The 19819-nt window shown below is 46.9% G+C and overlaps 1 protein-coding gene across 5 annotated transcripts in view; it reads left to right on the top strand.

The window, feature by feature from the left end:
• Positions 1–19819, top strand: part of cep112 (centrosomal protein 112) — a 289566-nt gene that overhangs the window by 246858 nt on the left and 22889 nt on the right. For all 5 annotated transcript variants that reach the window (XR_013547414.1, XM_078401444.1, XM_078401446.1 and 2 more), the window contains one exon: positions 208–297. Coding sequence is in view for 4 of the 5 variants with exons in the window: in XM_078401444.1 (XP_078257570.1) it covers positions 208–297 (90 nt within the window). In the remaining variant the exon portion in view is untranslated. The remainder of the gene's footprint in view (positions 1–207; positions 298–19819) is intronic.

A 19819-nucleotide genomic window follows, 5' to 3' on the forward strand; every position in this document is an offset into this window, starting at 1 on the left:
TAACACACAACAAAAGCTTTTCGCTGTACCTCGGTACACGTGACAATAAACTAAACTAAACTAAACTATTGCCTGTCTATTTCCTCCACAGATGCTGCCTGACCCACTGAGTCACTCCAGCACTTTGTGTTTTACTCAGGTTTCCAGCATCTGTAGTTCCTTGTGTCTCCATAGTTAATTCTTTCCTCTTTAATGCTATTCATTTAGGCCCTAGAGAATGAGACGACAAATTATCACAACCGGATGCAAGCGTTGGAGGTGAACATGCAACATAAGGAGCTGGACACCCAAGAACAGGTAAAGGACAAGCAGTTACAGTAGACAAAGACTTAATAGGCAACCGCTTCTTTAAAGAAAAGTGATCAGAGTGGTGGAAGCAGACACAATGATTATTGGATAAATATTTGAATTTGTAGGGCCATTAATTCCTATTTAAGGAAGAAATGCTTCATTTTGGTCAATTCGAATGTTGCCTTTGCTTGTGAAGATGTTATTCCAATTCTCTTCACTTTTATTAAGTGCACAGGTTGTAGAGACAGGGATTTTAATTTTTATTAAATGCAGCTAGCTAAATGTATTATCATTGATAGGATCTAAGGAAAACTGCTCATGAAATAATTTCCTGATTTAATAACAGTGGAATAGGAATGTGCCATTTAAACCCTCACGATGTTGCAGCATGTTTACTGTTCATGGCTAAGTTCTTGGCAGGGCACGAAGTGCCTTTGAAGAGACCTGCCATTGTAAGGTAAGAAATGCGGAAGTATATTTGTACTGAACAAGATTCTGTGGAGTCATCAGGTATTTGTAGTGATGTGCTTGAGAAATAAATGTCACTTAGCACACCAGGGATAACACTCAGCAGGTCAGCCAGTGTCTGTAGAGGTAGAAACAGAGATAATGTTTCAGATCCAATGAACATTTATTAACCATTGGAACAATCACAGCTGAAGTATTGTATCCATTTCTGGACACCACATTTCAGGAAAACATGAAGGCTTAGGAGATCTACCACAATGTTTGTGGGGATGAGGGAGTTGAGTTGAGTGGGTGGACTGGAGGACTGGGCAGTCCTGGCCGGCTGCTGCAGGCCAACTAGCTGGAGTATTCAAGGTCATCTTCAACGTCTCGATTCACCAGCCTGAGGCTTCCACCTGCTTCAAGAGGGCATCTATCAACCGGTGCCCAAGAAGATCATGATGACCTGCCTCAACGACTACCGTACCAGTTACATCGACCATAATGAAGTGCTTCAAGAGGTTGGTTGTGTCCTGAATCAGTTTTTGCTTCAGAAATTACCTGGATCCACTTTAGTTTGTGTCTCTCCACAGCAGGGCCACAGCGGATGCTACTGCACTGACGCTCTGGACAATGGGGACAACGGAAATGCATTTTTTCGAGCTGATATTCATCAACAACAGCTTGCCGTTCAACACAATCACCCCCTCCAAACCTATCACCGCACCTCAGTGCCTTCCTTTGCAATTGGATCCTTGACTTACTCATTAGCTGATCAGTAGCAACATCTCCTCCAAGCTGCCCATCAGCAGAGGTGCACCTCCAGGCAGCTGCTTCTCCCTGCTGTGGCTTTGACAGCGTTACTAACCACAGCTCCACAGCCATGTACGTTAGCTGACAACACCACTGTAGTTGGCCAAATCGCTGGAGTGATCTAGAGTACAGGAGTGAGATAAAACTCGTGTGTTGTGTGCTGGCACAATAACACGTGGATCGAGCCACCCTGGGGCATTTTAACATGGAATTTGTTCGATGAAAGGACACGGCAAAAGCAGGACACTCCCAGGTTCCCTGCAATGTGAAATTTATTATTTCTCGTAATACATGCCACAAATTATTGGCAGCCGTGTTTGGGCTAGTACATCTCAGCCTGTACCTCCTCCTCAGGGCTTCTGCTACAAACAGTACCACCCAGATCAAGAAGAATGGCATACATATAGCACCCAGGCACAACCTCATACTGTTCCCATGTGCCTTGTCACTGTTGTAATGGAGAGCAGCACATTGACGCAGCGGATAGAGCTGCTGCCTCACGGCGCCAGAGACCCAGGATCCATCCTGACCTCTGGAACTGTCTGTGTGGAGCTTACAAATTCTCCCTGTGACCGCATGGGTTTCCTCCAGGTGTTCCGGTTTCCTCCCACACCCCAAAGACGTGCGGGTTTGTAGGCTAATTGGCCTCTGTAAATTGCCCCTAGTGTATAGGGCGTGGGTGAGAGTGGTGGGCCAAATGGCCTGTTTTCATGCTGTATCTCTAAACTAAGCAAAAGTAGGACACTCCCAGGCACTACAATGAATGCATTATTCCTCAATAACACATGCCACAAATTGTTAGCAGCCTTATTTACATCTCAGCCTGTGCCTCCTCCTTAGGGCTCTTGGCACAAACATCAGCACCCAGAGAGGGGGAGCAGCACCACCCATGTTGGGAGGATGAGATGAAAGAGAATGGCATTCATATAGCATTATGCACACTCTCACCTTGCTCTGAGTGCCTCGTGACTTTTTACAATGAACTCACTGTTGTAAAGGAGGGAACACTACTGCATGCCCCCTCAAAGAGCAGTAGAAACAAGGAACTGCAGAAGCTGGTCAACAAAGAAAAAACACAACGTGCTGGAGTAATTCGGCGGGTCAGGTAGCATCTCTGGAGAATGTGAGTAGGCAATGTTTCGTGTCGGCATCCTTCTTACATTTAGGAACATTTTGATATTGACCAGATAAACTATTTCTCGGGGTAAAAATTCAGGAGTGAATGCTGGCCTTGGTGAGAACTGTTGTTGCAAATAGTGATGGAGATCTCTTTATCTTGAGTGGCTTGACAGAATCTTAGTTTAATGTTTCATTCGAAAGACATACCTTTAATAGTGCAGCAGCACGGCTGTAATCTTGGACTATTAGCCACGAAGTAATCAGGATAGCCTAATATCAGTAACCAGAGATGATCTGGTTTAAATATATTTAAGAATATAAGGACTTAAAAAGGGGGAGTAAGTCATTGAATTTGTTCTGCCATTGAAGTAGATAGAGTGTGTCTTCCCTACACTTGGCCTTAGTTTGACTTTCCTGCTTTATCTCCTGAATCCATGGTTTCCCTCAGCCCAAAAACCTATCACGATCCCGAGAACACAAGCTGAGTCAGTATTTGGTTCTTTTTGACAGAGAATATCAAAGATTCACACACAACTCTCTGGAATAAAACAAAATCCGCGTCATGTCAGATTTAAATGGGTGTCCCTTTATCCTGACACTATGCCCAGAAGTCTTGGTTCTCTCCCGTCAGGGGAATCATTCCCACTCCACCTACTGTGTCAAGTCCAGTCAGAATCTTAAGAAGTCTTCTCATACATCTTCTAAACTCCAGAGAATATCAATGCATTAGTTACTGGGCAAGCTTTTTACACAGAGAGTGTTGGGTGCCGGGAACGCGTGTGCCAGGGGTGGTTGTGGAAGCTGACAACATTGTAGCATTGAAGAGGCTTTTAGATATGCACAGATATGCAGGGAATGGAGAGATGTGGATCACGTTCAGGCAGAGGAGGTTAGTTTAATTTGACATCATGTTCAGCATAGGCATCGTGGGCTGAATGACCTATTCCTGTGCGGCACTGTTCTCTGTTCTATGTCTTAATATTTCCTCATGGGGCAATTCATCTCATCCCAGATGTTAACTTAGTGAATCCTCAATTCCCTACCCCCAAGATTGGTCTATTCTTCATTGTGAGGAGATCAAAGCTGTACACAGAACTCCCGGGTGGTCTCGAAAAAAGGCCAGCAGCAAGGTTGCAGCAAGACTTGCACGCTCTTATACCCCATCACCTTGCAAGCTGGTCACTGTCAGAGAAAACTAGCAACACGCACACAACTAGCAACACGCACACAACTAGCAACACGCACACAACTAGCAACACGCACACAACTAGCAACACGCACACAACTAGCAACACGCACACAACTAGCAACACGCACACAACTAGCAACACGCACACAACTAGCAACACGCACACAACTAGCAACACGCACACAACTAGCAACACGCACACAACTAGCAACACGCACACAACTAGCAACACGCACACAAAAAACACAATGGAGAATATAAGAACTTTTCAAGGTGAAGATGCATGGGAGGTGTGTGTGCACCATTAATTTAGCGTGGACGTGTTGGACAGATTGTAGTGTAGTGCCTTCAGTGTAAGACCATCAAACAGGTTGAGGGTAAACTGGGGACATGATTTCCCCCCCCTCCCCGCCCCCATTAATATAAAGTTCCATGGCAATGGAACAATGCTGTGTCCTTTCACCATGCATCAAAATCATCCTGCTGATTGGCAGATGAAATGGCTTTGGAATTGTTTCACTCAGTTCCTGGTCCATCCATGTTCAAACATAAAACTACCTCAGTGTATTGAATTAACAGCATTGGAGCATCTACAAAGACAGTGGCTGTGAGAAATGGGAGCATCGTACAACAGCAGAGGGAGAAACTTTAAAGGTTGGCGGAAAGCGCATTATTGGCCAAAATGGGGGAAGCGTTGCTGTGTGTACTCTGTGCTGCACCACTCTGTGTTCCCCTCAGTGCCTCACCTCCACTCTGCCGGATGCAGGAGTGCTGGTGGCTAAATGAAAGAATGTTCTGTTCCATACACTAACATCACTCACCTTGACGAACACAACTTTCTTTCAAAGATTCCCCCAACACAGGCTTTTTGTCTCTGATGGTGTGCTCCAGTCAGTGGCACCACATGAGCTGTGGAATCCTTTAGTCACAGGCAGCGCATCTAAGGCGGGATACTAATGTGCTCAGAGGGGCAGTCTGGGGCTCCTTTTATTGCTGTCTCTGCCCCGTTCTGAATTAAGCATAATCTTTTAGTGCGGAACGGCAAAAAAAAGAGAGGCTTTCCAGGTGGGCAATCGGGACAACAAAAAGCAGATTCAGAAGGATGAGGCAAAGAACCAAGGGGCCCTTAGATGTGGTTTGAATCCAGCCAAGTCACGGCAAAGTTTAGATGTGGAATTCACAGCAGAATATAACCAGAGGGCTGGAGGAGATTAATAACACTGCGTGCTGAGAAGTGTCGGGAAACATACCTTTTTATCATGACAATAGCAAACATTTTTTAAAAAGCAGCATTAAAGCAGATTTTAAAAATAATAGTAAAACTTGAATATGACTCTCCAATGCATTGTGAAGTTGTGCATTCGCCCATTGACAGGGATTCACCCTATTTTAAAGGTTTTAAGAACAAACAAAAGATCAGCTCATAGTTACCCAATGGACTGTCGTGATTATTCAACATCGTAATATTTAGACTTCACCTTCCAAAGCAATTGAACTGGGAGATATCTCAGATGGTCTAGTCACTTTGATTAAAAAGCACACTGTTCTTCACGTGTATGCAGTTATAGAGTTGTGGAGGTATACAGCACAGAAACATGCTTGTGGCTCAACTTGCCCATGCGACCAAGATGCCCCACCCATGCTAGTCCCATCTGCCCTACATTTGCATATATCCCTGTAAACCTTTCCTGTCCATGTGCGTCCAAATATCTTTTAAATGCTGTTATAGTACCTGCCTCAACTACCTCCTCTGGCAGCTTGCTCCATATTCCCACCACCCTCTGAGTGACAAAAAAGTTACTCCTCAGGTTCCTATTACCCCTCTCACCTCAAACCTATGTCCCCTGGATTTCCCATATTCTGGGTAAAAGACTGCATTCAGCCTACCAATTCCTCTCATGATTTTATACACCATTATAAGATCGTCCCACAGCCTCCTGCGCTCCAAGGTTTAAAGTCCCAGCCTGCTTGACATCTCCCTGTAGCTCAGGCCCAGGAGTCCAGTCAGTTAACATTCCCTGCTGGGGTTTTTGCCTGTTACTGAAACCCAATCCATTCAAAGTTAGAGCCTTGTTTACTGTTTCTTCTCTCATTCAATGAAATACCTCGTACCTCCTTTACTTTGGGTGACCCTCTCAGATGGACCTGGTGGTACTGTTTCATAGAAGACCATGCAAGATCTCTCCTGCTCACTATCTAGTTCTCAACCCACTAACAAAGATTACGTAGCCCCTCTGCTTTGCATAAAATGGGCATTTCAAATATGCTTCTCAAATAAAGGGGTGCTTCAGATATCCTGGGATTCAGCAAGACTCTATCTAATTGCATGTTCCTTTGTTGTCATGGATTTTGCATGAGCACCCCAGGCCTCTCGGGTACTTTGATAAAGTTGGCATTGTACACAGTTTCAGCATGTTTCGACTGCGGTTGAGATCACGTCCAAGATTAATCCCATCCACCCACACAATATGTGTAAACCATCAACTGCAGAGACAGACAGAACAGGATTCAAAAGAGGGAAGGCAGGCTGATTTTCCCATCCCCAGAATGGAAGGCATTCAAACGACCTGTTGTAGCTCTAACTTCCAGTTGGGCTCAGTAACTCAAACCTGGTATTTTGTTTGCAACCATCTTGTTTTTATGGCACAGTTCAACAATGTGGGTTGCATGTTAAACTATTGCACCATTATCTACTCTGGCAGCAGCATATTGCAGAGTGCAATGGTTGCACGTGTTATGTCACTGATTGTCCAGCCATGCAAGTTTTCTCAATGAGTACTGGTCAAATATTTCCCCAGGGAGAGAACGTGTGGAGAGGGGAGGGGCAATCTGTCTCCACTTTCCTCTTCCCCCTCCTGACTATCTGCCTCTTTAGTTTTTCCTAGCCTGCTTCCACCTATAACTCACCTGCCTCTGTCTCCCAACTCCTCCCCCAGCCAGCTCCACCTACCGTCATCCCTCCTCGACACACCTACCACGCTCCCGGCCCCTGTCTCACCCCTCCCCTTCTCCTCCAATCGGTTATTCTCCCTCTCCATTCTGTGTCCACCTCCAGGGTGTCGATGTGAAACACCGAAAATTCCTTTCCCTCCACAGACGCTGCTTGACCCGCAGAGTTCCTCCAGGGTTTGTAGACTCAAGGAACTGCAGATGCTAGTTTGCAAAAAAGGACACAGAGTGCTCGAGTAACTCAGCGGGTCAGGCAGCATCTCTGGAGAACCTCTGGATATGCAACATTTTGGGTTGGGACCCTTCCTCAGACTGATTGTAGTACCTGTCACTTGTCAGGCTTTGTTCTGCCCCCGTCTGTCTTTCAGCTTTCTCCCCCCCCCCCCATTACAATCAGTATGAAGAATGGTCTCGTCCCAAAACATCACCATTTCCTGATCTGCAGAGGGGCTACCTGACCCGCTGAGTTGCTCCAGCACTTTGTGTCTTTTTTAAACCTCCAGCAGTTAGTTTTTTGCTGCAGATTTCAGCATCTGCGGTTTCTTGTTCCTCTATTTTACCCTTGCCTGTGGTCTGTTGCTGTGATCAGCCCTCTGTGAGTGAGGACTAGCAATGTCATCTCCAGCTTCACTCTGCAATGAGTTTAATGGAGGGGTGAACAGGGAATGAAATATCTCGGCACCAAAGAAAATGTTCCGTCTATGTGATTCAATCTTAAAACTCCAAACAAGGAAAGTCTTTTTTTTATTATTCTTTTTTTTAATTGTGACATTTTCACAAAATACCTTCTGGAGTAGCTGTTTACTTGTGAGCCACAAAAGGAGATATCAGCAGAGTATTAATTGTGTAGGTTGAAGCTACATTTCAAGAGAGTCAGTTTAATTGTCATATGTACCGACAGCAGGACAATTCTTACTTGCAGCAGCATAACAGGTGTGTAAACACATTTCACATAGGTAAAATGTAATCAGGTTCCACCCTGACTACAGGTCAGTATGGAGTTTGTACGTTCTCCCCGTGACTGCGTGGGTTTTCTCCGAGACCTTCGGTTTCCTCCCAAACTCCAAAGACGTACAGGTTTGTAGGTTAATTGGCTTGGTAAATGTAAATTGTCTCTAGTGTGTGTAGGATAGTGTTAGTGTGCGGGGATCGCTGGCCGGTGCGGACTCGGTGGGCTGAAGGGCCTGTTTCCACGCTGTATCTCTAAACTAAACTAAAAAACTAAAACTAAACTAAACTAAAATGTAATAAACAACAATTCAATACATTAATAACCACAATACTAGTGCAAGAAAACCCACAAAATTCTATGTGCAACCAAAGACAGTCCACAGAAGTTCATAGTTGGTGTTGTGTAGTGTTCAAGAGCCTGATGATTGTTGGGAAGAGTTTTTTCTTGAATCTGGTGGTCTCTCGGATGGTGGGAAGTCAGTGCCCGTGATGGACCGATCGGGTCATATCTTCCACTCTCTGTCATCTCCTTCGTTCCTGGGTGCTCAAGTTGCCAAAGCAGGCCATGAGGCAACCAGTCAGTATGCTCTCTACTGTACAGCTGGACAAGTGTTCATGGATGTACTGAATTGTCTTAATCCTCAAGGAAGGAGAGGCGTTGATGAGCTTTCTTTACGATTACATCAATGTGCTGGGTCTAAGATTGATCTTCAGAGATATGCACGCCCAGGAACTTGAAGTTGTTGACTCTCTCCACCATCAACCTGTTGATGAAGAATGGCTAAGCATTCCTGCCTGAACACACTCCGCAGTATTTGTCCACATATGAATAACCTAATAAAGCTGGGATTCAGCTCTGCAGGTCGTGCGTTCACCAGACTCTGAACATGTATCATCAGCAATTAGTCCTGGCTATCAAAGCTATGGCCAAGAAAGCACACCAACCTCTACTTCCTTTGAAGGCTTACAAAGTTCGTCGTGTCCCAAACAGCCCTCACCAATTTCTACAGATGTGCCGTAGAAAGCATTTTATCAGGATGCATCACAGTCCGATTTGGGAACAGCTCCATCCAACACTGCAAGAAATTGCAGAGTTGTGGACTCAACCCAAACCCTTATGTAAATCATCCTCCCTTCCATTGACTCCATCTGCACTTCACGCTGCTCAGCAAGGCCAGCAGCATAATCGAAGACCAGCCTCATCCCAGTCACTCCCTCTTCTCCCCTCTCCCAACAGCCAAGAGGTACAGAAATTTGAAACGCACACCTCCAGGTTCAGGGACAGTTTCTTCCAGCTGTTATATCAGGCAACTGAACGGTCCTCTCTTCAGCTAGAGTGCAATCCTGACCTCCCATCTATCTCATTGAAGACTTTTGAACTATCGTTAATCAGACATTATCTTGCACGTTTTAATTGTACCCATGCATAGTTTTTTCATTAATAGGATAGCATGCGGACATAAGCTTTTCACTGTTCCTCGATACATGTGACAACAATGAACTAAACTGAACTAAAACAATACAATAGGCTGATACTCCAGGGCCTACTGCATGAAAACCTCACTGCAAAAAGCTGTTTGCTGGATGAAATGTGAAACAAAAAGCATCATCTACCCTTAGGTAAAAAGCTGGGCAAGTTTCTACAAGGTCTTGGCCAACATTTATCTCCCTGCCAATGACAATAAATCAAATTGTCTAGTGACTTATTTAACTGCCTTCTGTGGATGTGTGTAGTGTGTGAATTGGCATTAGAACTAAGACTAGCCTTCAAAAATACTTTATCACATGGAAAGCGTTTAGGGATGTCCTTAGATGGTGAAAGATGAAATAGAAATGCAAGTATATCCTTTGAGAAAGTATTTTGGAGACGATTGAGAGAAAGTGATGCCAATTTCTTGACTCTCCACCCAAGGAAACAGCCTCAATGTGCTCAAATCTCATCGGAATATCTTGCATTAAAACAAGATCACTCTTCTTCTTAATAGAACATAGAATAGTAACAGACCCTTCGGCCTACAATGTCCGTACCAAACACGATGCTATGATAAACTAATCTCATCTGCATGCAAGTGATCCATATCCCAGCATCCCTGGCTATCTAAAAGCCTCTTAAATGCCACTATTGTACTTGTCTGCACCACCACCACTGGCAGAGCGTTCCAGGCACCCACCACCCTCTGTGGAAACAGAAACCTGCCCTGTGCATCTCCTTTAAACTTTGTGTCTCTCACCTTAAAGCTTTGCCATTCCAGAAATTCTTCTGAATCTCAGGGATGAAGAATCATTCAGCCCAACCTCTCCTAATGAAAATCTCAGGACTCAGTCGAGTGAATCTCCATTATAATGACACCCTCGTCAGAGAACAAATGGAACCCTGCACCTCAGGTGTGATCTCACCTAAGCCTTGTATAGTTGCCACAGCAATTCTCTAGCTAAAACCCCAACCCACTCACAATAAAAGCTAACATAATATTTGCCATCCTAATTGCTTCTTGTAACTATCAATATTCTGTGATTGATACAGACCTGTCGTTTATGCTAGAATGCTCCTGCAAAGTGCTGAGAAATGTTCAAGCAATTGCCTAGCAGACAGTGTTGATGGAGTCATCACTCATCCAGTCACATTAGCAGACAGACCAAAAAGTAAGGTGATTCTTAGCAGCATCCCCACCCAAACCCCCACCCCACCCCTTTCTTTACCTGTGTTTTTGCTTTTAAAATGCCCATCAGACAGCACACTGAAGCAGACAGTATTTGCCAGCTAAACTATTTGCTGGCTTGGTGGTATAAGCCCATTGTCTCTGGAACTGGTGTGTTACAATGATTGCAAACTTGATTCTACATTCTGTGTCTTCCCCGATGGTCTACCTGTTGTACTTGAGTTTGACTTGATTGTATTAATGTATAGTATTATCTGATTTGATTGGGTAGCATGCAAATCAAAGTTTTTCACTGTACCTCGATACATGTGACAAAAATAAACCTAAACCTTGATCCGGGGGAATGGCCTGAGAAAGAGAGGTAGTTGAAGCAGGAGGAGGTAGTTGAGGCAGGAGGTAGTTGAGGCAGGAGGTAGTTGAGGCAGGAGGAGGTAGTTGAGGCAGGAGGTGGTGGAAGCAGGAGGAGGTAGTTGAGGCAGGAGGAGGTGGTTGAGGCAGGAGGAGGTAGTTGAGGCAGGAGGAGGTAGTTGAGGCAGGTGGAGGTAGTTGAGGCAGGAGATAGTTGAAGCAGGAGGAGGTAGTTGAGGCAGGAGGAGGTAGTTGAGGCAGGAGGTGGTTGAGGCAGGAGGTAGTTGAGGCAGGAGGAGGTAGTTGAGGCAGGAGGAGGTGGTTGAGGCAGGAGGTGGTTGAGGCAGGAGGTAGTTGAAGCAGGAGGAGATAGTTGAGGCAGGAGGTGGTTGAGGCAGGAGGTAGTTGAAGCAGGAGGAGGTAGTTGAGGCAGGAGGAGGTGGTTGAGGCAGGAGGAGGTAGTTGAGGCAGGAGGTGGTTGAGGCAGGAGGTAGTTGAGGCAGGAGGTAGTTGAAGCAGGAGGCGGTAGTTGAGGCAGGAGGAGGTAGTTGTGGCAGGATGAGGTAGTTGAGGCAGGAGGAGGTAGTTGAGGCAGGAGGAGGTAGTTGAGGCAGGGACGACCACAATGTTAAAGAAGCATTTGGACAGGTACATGGTTAGGATAGGTTTAGAGGTATATGAGACAAGTAGGCAGGTGGTACGAGTGTTGATGGGGCATGTTGGTCAGCATGGGCAAGATGGACTTAAGGGCCTGTTGGAAAGGCTTGATTATGGACCATGGAAGATCACCTTCAAATTAAGTAATTAAGCTGTAAACAATGTATATTTCTAGAAAGCTGATGGAGAAGATGGTTCCAAGTCTGGCCTTGCCCCTGGGCAGGGCAACTGTTATGCTCTTGACTCAAATAAGACGTTTAATTTGAGACATAATTTATCCTCCCATTGGATCACTTGCCACTATTTGGTCAGTATCTCCTTGCTGTTGGGTTGGCCACACAAGGGTTACACTTTCTAACTTACTATGACAGCACTTAATGGACATTTGGACAGCTATATGGATTGGAGAGGTTCAGAGGAATATGGGAGCAGTTTGAGCTGGGGCTGAAGGGCCTGTTTCCGTGCTGCATGATACAACCACTCTATGACTTTTATTGTTAAACCTAGTGAGATATATTGATGTTGCAAAAGGCTCTACATAAATCTGTCTTCCTTTTCATAAGATATGGGAGCAGAATTAGACCATTTGGCCCATCAAGTCTGGTCCACAATTCGATCATGGACGATCTATTAGTTCTACTCATCTCAATATGGAAAAGCAAACCAGAAGTTTTTATTGGCGACATGAGGAAATGCAGATACTGGTTTACAAACAAAAAACACTACGTGTTGAAGTAACTCAGCAGGTCAGGCAGCATTTCTAGAAGACATCAGTAAGTGGTGTTTCGAGTCGGGGTCCTTCTCCAGGCTTCATACTGAAATAGGGTTCATCTGAAGAAAGGTCCCGATCCAAAACGTCACCCATCCATGACACCCAGAGATGCTGTCTGACCCGCTGAGCTACTCAGGCACTTTGTGGGGGGGTTTTCAGAAGCTTTTATTCCTATTTGAGTTATTTGGCCATTACTGAGGTTGAAACAATGATGCAGTGAAATGTTCTTAACAGCAGTTTCTCAATTCCTGTATTACCTCACACCTTTACAGAAGAGTGTCCCCTCCTGCAGAGAGTGTTTGGTCAGACATGTCTGAGTGACAAACATAGCAATTACTGATCTTACTGCCAATAACATTTTACTTGCAGATTATATTGTCCTGCCTGATTGCCATGATACACCGAGGAGATTAAGGCTTTTTATTATTTTATTTGGAGCATCGTTCTCTGTTTTTCTCTCTCTCACCATTTACTACTGCCATCCTTGAGTTTTGGCAGAGCTTCTTTCGATGAGGTATTCAAAAGATGTCTTGCAGGAATCACTTTGAAGTCCTTCCCTCCTGGGAAGGCAGCTGCCTTTTTTCCTCAGGGTTTGTCGAGAGCGGGCAGGAACTGGCTGTATGGCACCCGTTCCCGAGCACTGGTGTTAATCCCAGGCACTTGTGCAACAACTCACACACAGCCTCACCCAAGGGAAAGCATCTGCTGAAACCTGTAAAAGCTGAGAAGAAAAGTACACCAAGCCGGAGTGAAAGAAAACCCAGCCTGAGAAGAGCGAGCATTTACAGGAAAGAGCATAGAGCAGTACAGGAAAAAAACTGCAGATGCTGGTTTAAATCGAAGGTAGACACAAAATGCTGGAGTAACTCAGCGGGTCAGGCAGCATCTCTGGAGAGAAGGAATGGGTAACGTTTCGGGTCGAGTCCCTTCTTCAGTCAAGAAGGGTCTCGACCCTAAACGTCACCCATTCCTTCTGTCCAGAGATGCTGCCTGACCCGCTGAGTTACTCCAGCATTTTGTGACACCTTCGATTTGTACCAGCATCTGCAGTTATTTTCCTACACTGCTTAGCCGAACCGACACCCTGTGCCACGTTTACTCCAGAAGCCCCTTTTACCTACATTCTCTCCAATCATAACCAGTGTGCAGGTAAGACCAATGAATGCGTCTGACCTCGGAGTTGTTATTGAGCTCTTGCGGTTGGACCTTCTCGTGCGGCTACTGGCGAGTCCCCGGCGGTGACAGGCTGTATGCAAAAACCAATGTGGGCGTGAAGGTGCCACAGCTCCCCCCTCGGCCATCGAGTCAGACAAGATGGTGACTGCTCGGCTTAGTCCCGCCCGCTACCGGTCTGGCGGCTTGATTGGGCCTGATCTTGTTTGGTACTGCAGTGTGGGAGGTCTTTCTCAGGAAGTGTTGGGGTCTTGTGACTTTGCCGGTTTGGTGGGTGAGGTAGTCGGTTGGTCCCTGACGTATGTTGGCTTTAACCGGTCGATGGATACGGTGTCAGTTTTTCCGTTCTGATAGATCACGATAGAAACTTTTGGATGACTTGGTGAGGGTCATCGTATGCTTGCTGAAGAGGTCGGCGGAGGGCATCGAGTGGGACCAAAACATGTGCAGGGATGGAGGTCAGCCGGCACGGAGACCATTGCAGGTGTTTGCAGTGTGGGTGTTGGCCTGAGTAGCAGCATAGCTCACCGTAATCGATCGACATACCTGCTTGGATCATCAGATCTGTCTGTGGGGATTGGTTTGACAAATTCGCCGGGCAGCTTCAGAGTTATGCCTTAAACCATTTCCGCCAACAAACATGGTAGGTCTGCTTTCACCGCCGTACGAATGCCAAGCAGAACCAGAGGCAACCGTTCACTCTAGTTCGATGCGTCTCCGCCGGCCGCCAGAGGGCTTTCAACTGGCGATGGAACCGCTCAATCAGGCCGTTCGCTTGTGGATGATACGCAGTCGGTCCAACCCGGTTTGTACCCAAGAGGTCGGTTAGTGTTTGAAAAGTGCAGACTCGAATCGCGGCCCTCGGTCTGTTGTGATCGTACTTGGGAGCCCAAAGTCCAAAATCCATCGGTCAACAAAAGCGCGGGCTGTTGTTTACGCTGAAATGTTGATGACTGGGATAGCATCTTGCCATCGTGTGAACCGGTCTTCACAAGTATTAATAATAATAATAAGCCTTTATTGTCATTGTACTTAGAGATACAACGAAATTAGGATCTTAGGAAATTAGGGAAAAAGTGAGCAGATATGTGTAGTTTTTTGACAGTGGGAGTGGGCCAAACAAGTCCAGAGGCCCAATGCCTTATTTTCACTCACCACTGATGCCTCCGTCAACGTTATGGAGTGGTGAGTCAATGGCAGGTGGGAGCCTCTGGCAAAATGATCACCCACTCAGATGAGGTAGAGTACGTTCAGGTGAGAACCTTTGGTTATGTACCTCGCCGTCAAGCATTTCCGCCATCTGTTGCAAGGCCGTCCCTTCACTATTTATACGGATCACGTCGGAGTCACCAGTTGTAGGATCTACTGAATCCAACGACAGAAAGCAAAGAACAAACGACACTTAGCTGAGCCAGACACCTTGTGTCACATTTATTCCAGAGGCCCCTTACACCTACATTCTCACCAATCATAACCTGTGTGCAGATGAGGCCAATTAGTGCGTCTGACCTTGGTGTTGTTATTGAGCTGTCGTGGCTGGGCCTTCTCGTGAGGCTGCTGGCGAGTTGCCAGTGGTGACAGGCTGTATGCAAAACCAACGGGCGTGAAGACACCACACCATGGCCATGTGGCTCGGTGGCAATGTTTGATAGTAGATTTGATAGCAATGCTCAAAGCAGTTTGGAATCTATCCCTCACCCTGAGTGATCACCATGCAGGTCAGTCTGTCTCAGACTGAAGCTTCATGTTGTCTAGACCAGTGACTGGCCCCACTCCCACCACCACATTCTACAGAATGTTAACATTAAGGACACGATGGGTTGAAGGTGGATCTGAAGAAATCGTTTTATTCAGAGTTTTTCTTTATTTTGAAATGCAGAAGACACAGTCCTTGAAAGACATTTGATGCCATGAGTCAAGTAAAACTGTGATCCACCCCAATACCCACCCCTCGTCCACCCCAATACCCACCCCTCGTTCCCCCCAATACCCACCCCTCGTCCACCCCTATATCCACCCCTCATTCACCCCAATACCCACCACTCGTCCACCCCTATATCCACCCCTCGTCCACCCCTATACCCACCCCTCGTCCACCCCAATACCCACCCCTCGTTCCCCCCAATACCCACCCCTCGACCACCCCTATATCCACCCCTCATTCACCCCAATACCCACCCCTCGTCCACCCCTATATCCACCCCTCGTCCACCCCTATATCCACCCCTCGTCCACCCCAATACCCACTCCTCGTCCACCCCAATACCTACGCCTCGTCCACCCCTACACTCACCCCTCGTTCCCCCCAATACCCACCCCTACACCCACCCCTTGTTCCCCCCAAACCCACCCCTAATTCACCCCAATACCCACCCCTCGTTCACCCCTATAACCACCCCTCATTCACCCCAATACCCACCCCTCATCCACCCCTATACCCACCCCTCGTTCCCCCCAATACCCACCCCTCGTTCACCCCTATACCCACCCCTCGTTCCCCCCAATACCCACCCCTCGTTCACCCCAATATCCACCCCTCATCCACCCCTATACCCACCCCTCGTTCCCCCCAATACCCACCCCTCGTTCACCCCAATACCCACCTCTCATCCACCCCTATACCCACCCCTCGTTCCCCCCAATACCCACCCCTCGTTCACCCCAATACCCACCCCTCATCCACCCCTATACCCACCCCTCGTTCCCCCCAATACCCACCCCTCGTTCACCCCAATACCCACCCCTCGTTCCCCCCAATACCCACCCCTCGTTCACCCCAATACCCACCCCTCGTTCCCCCCAATACCCACCCCTCGTTCACCCCAATACCCACCCCTCGTTCCCCCCAATACCCACCCCTCGTTCACCCCTATACCCACCCATCATCCACCCCAATACCCACCCCTGGTTCACCTTTAACTGCAGCTGGGATTTGCAGCAAGGTGGGCTGTTGTCCCCAAGAACAATAATTTGCTGCCGTCGTCAGAATTCACTGAGGTTCAACAGTCCTCACTGACAAGGCAGCAGTAAAGAGGCTTTCATGAGTAGGTGGGGTGAGAGTGAGGGCGGGGTGCCTGATAATCTTTTGAAGCCAAAAACTGAAGATTTTTTTAAAGCATTCAAAATAATATGGATAGCATCTGTTTGGTGTTCTCCTTATTATCACACTGAGTTATAGGAACATCTTACAGATCTTTTTTTTTTGACATCCTTGTTTTGATGGGAATCGGATCTGTGCCTTGCAGACTTCAAAGATATTTAGCTGCAGCTAAAGTGCTTTAGAAAGATGCAGAACAGGCTGACAGGTAAGAAGTAACTGAGCAACCTATTGAAAGCTGCCTCTGCAAAATCCGGATGGGTTCTGACCACTGCTCAGGTTCAGTCAGATTTCCAGACTGCCGTTTTGGCTCCTGCACTTGAAGTTGTTTTGTATGCATAATACAATACAATACAATACAATACAATACAATATATCTTTATTGTCATTGTACCCAGGGGTACAACGAGATTGGGAATGCGCCTCCCATACGATGCACTAATTTAGGTAATTTAGACAGCAGCAACCCAACGAAACGAACAGTTGTAACAGTTTTGGACAGGGTAAAGTGCAGGGTAAAGTGTAAGTGTAAGACAGACCTGCGACAGTATTGCCTCTTACAAAGTTTGCCTCTAGGGTTGCCAACTGTCCCGTATTAGCCGGCACATCCCGTATTTTGGGCTAAATTAGTTTGTCCCGTACGGGACTGCCCTTGTCCCGTATTAGTAGGGTTGCCAACTTCCTCACTCCCAAATAAGGGACAAAAGGTGACGTCACCACCCTGCGCCACACGTGACCTCACCCGGCCAGCGGCCACGTGCTCCCGCTCCACCAATGGCGGCCGCCCAGGCCGGGAGCACATGGCCGCTGGCTGGGTGAGGTCACGTGGGGCGCAGGGCGGTGACATCACCCTTTGTCCCTTATTTGGGAGTGAGGAAGTTGGCAACCCTATTTGCCTCCCTGCCATCCACCCCACCCCTCTTCCCGCCTGATTTAATGGGTGTGCCAATATCGGCTGCACCCTGGAATTTGTTTCCCTCCTCCTCTCTACCTCTCCCTCTTTCCCCAAGGAATTCTTTCCTTGCCACTCCCTTCCTCTCTGCCTCCCTCTCGCTTTCTCCAAGGAATTCCTGAAAACCCGCCGTTTTGTTCACCCTTTCGTGTGTCAGTCCTAATGTCTCATTTATGTGGCAACCTTTAGTTTGGATGTACAGCATGGAAACAAGCCCTTTGGCCCACCAGATCCACCTGTTCACACTAGTTCTATGTTATCCCACTTTCTCACCCACTCCCTACACACTAGGTTACATTTACAGAGGCCGATTATCCCACAAACCCGCACGTTTAGTTCAGAATTTTTTTTCAGGCTGTAAGAAGAAACCCACACAGTCATGGAGAACGTGCAAACTCCAGGCAGGCAGCACCCAAGGTCAGGATCAAACCCAGGTCTCTGGCACTGTTGGGGCAGCAGCTCGACCAGCTGAGCCCCAGTTTGTTTCAATTTTGCTTCTATTTTGCTTGCTACTGCCACCTGGGAACCTTCTGCTGTGTTAAAGGCATTCAGCAAATACACGTTGTGTTTGTTGAATCAGGGATTGTGTTCACACTGTATTGCAGCCACTGGATAGAACTTGGCTGACCCATGCCCTGGGTGCTGAGGACAGGCTGTCATCTTATAGATGCCCTTTATTGGACTTGACGCCTGCATTGAAACCTCATCAGCTCTCTTTGGTGATGAGCCAACCTCATTCAAATAAGAGTAAAGAGTTGTCCTTGGTATCTTGATTTATAATGATCCCTTAGTCCAGAGTCTTAGATCAGATTATATGATTATTATCTCATTGTTATTTCTGAATCTTCTGTACATAAAAAATGGCAGCTTTCACTCCCTTACAGTAATATTTCTCCGGGAGGCTGTGAAAAGTGAGAGGGGCCAAGGTTTAAAGGGTTGTTTGCACCGAGGGTGGTGGGTGCCTGGAATGCGCTGCCAGAGGTGGAGGTGGAGGCAGATTCGATGCTGTCGTTTAAGAGACTTTTGGATAGACTCATGGATATGGAGGGATGTGGATTATGTGCATGCAAATGAGAGGTGATCTTGGCACAGGCATTGTGAGCTGATGGGCCTGTTCTTGTGCTGTACTGTTCAATGTTCTAAAGAATTGCGTGCACTTTTTTCAAAAACAATTCTTTCGTTGAGAAATTGCTCCTGAAAATCGTACTCCAGTGGATCCTTCAGTGACCAATGTCACAGTCAGCAATCTCCCTCAGTCCAGGGGCAACCTACACCTCAGTGTTCTCCAGTCTCAGCAACGTCTTCCAACGTCCATGCTTCCCACGCCCATCAAATGACGTTTCAAGGAATCATCGTTAGTCCATTGATAATTCCACCCTGCCACTAGCAGTGTCCCACAGGGCCAAGCATTCCCACAGGTCACCAGCATTTCACAGATCACTGTATAATTAGCAGTGGTGGTGCTACATAAGTATTTCAAAGGTTCAAAGGTATTTTATTGTCGCGTGTATCAATTAAGGTACAGTGAAACTCGATTTACCATACAGTCATACTAAAAAAAGCAACAAGACACACAACTACATAACAGTTAACATAAACATCCACCACAGCGGATTCCTCACTGTGATGGAAGGCAATAAAGTCTAAGCTTCTTCCTCTTTATTCTCCTGCGGTCGGGGCAGTCGAACCATCCGCAGTCGGGGCGATCGAAGTTCCCGCAGCTGGCGATCGAAGCCCCTGCGTCGGGGCGATCGAAGCTCCCGTGATCGGGGCGGACAAAGCTCCTGCAGCCTGGAGCTCCCGAAGTCGGTCCCTAAACAAGGGACCGCGAGCTCCACGATGTTAAAGTCCGCAGGCTCCCGCGGTTGGAGCTCCCAAAGTCGATCCCCAGCAAGAGGCCGTCAGCTCCTCAATGTTAGGCCACAGTGCAGATGGAGATACGATATGGAAAAAAGTCGCATCTCCGTCCAGGTAAGAGATTAAAAACAGTTTCCACCTCCCCTACCCCCCCCCCCCCCCCCCACATAAAACAAAGCTAAAGAACACTAAAACATACATTTAACACATACTAAAAAACAACAAACGAGCAGACTGTTGGCAAGGCTGCCGTTGTGGCGCCACCAGGTGGTTCATCCATAAACGGATATCAACATCCGGCACAGATTGAGGATTGACAGCCTTGCCTCAAATACATAGGAAGGAACTGCAGATGCTGGTTTAAACCGAAGATAGAACAAAATGCTGGAGTAACTCAGCTGAACAAGCAGCATCTCTGGAGATCAAACTGAAGAAGGGTCTCGACAACATGAATGAGGGCTGGTGATAATCTACCTTAATCGATATTTATGCAGTTGGCCAACTCGCAGTATCTGCAGAATGCTAGTTCTGTGACTCTTAACTG

The sequence above is a fragment of the Rhinoraja longicauda genome, chromosome 6 (genome assembly GCF_053455715.1).
Source record: "Rhinoraja longicauda isolate Sanriku21f chromosome 6, sRhiLon1.1, whole genome shotgun sequence".
NCBI classification, from domain to species: domain Eukaryota; kingdom Metazoa; phylum Chordata; class Chondrichthyes; order Rajiformes; family Arhynchobatidae; genus Rhinoraja; species Rhinoraja longicauda.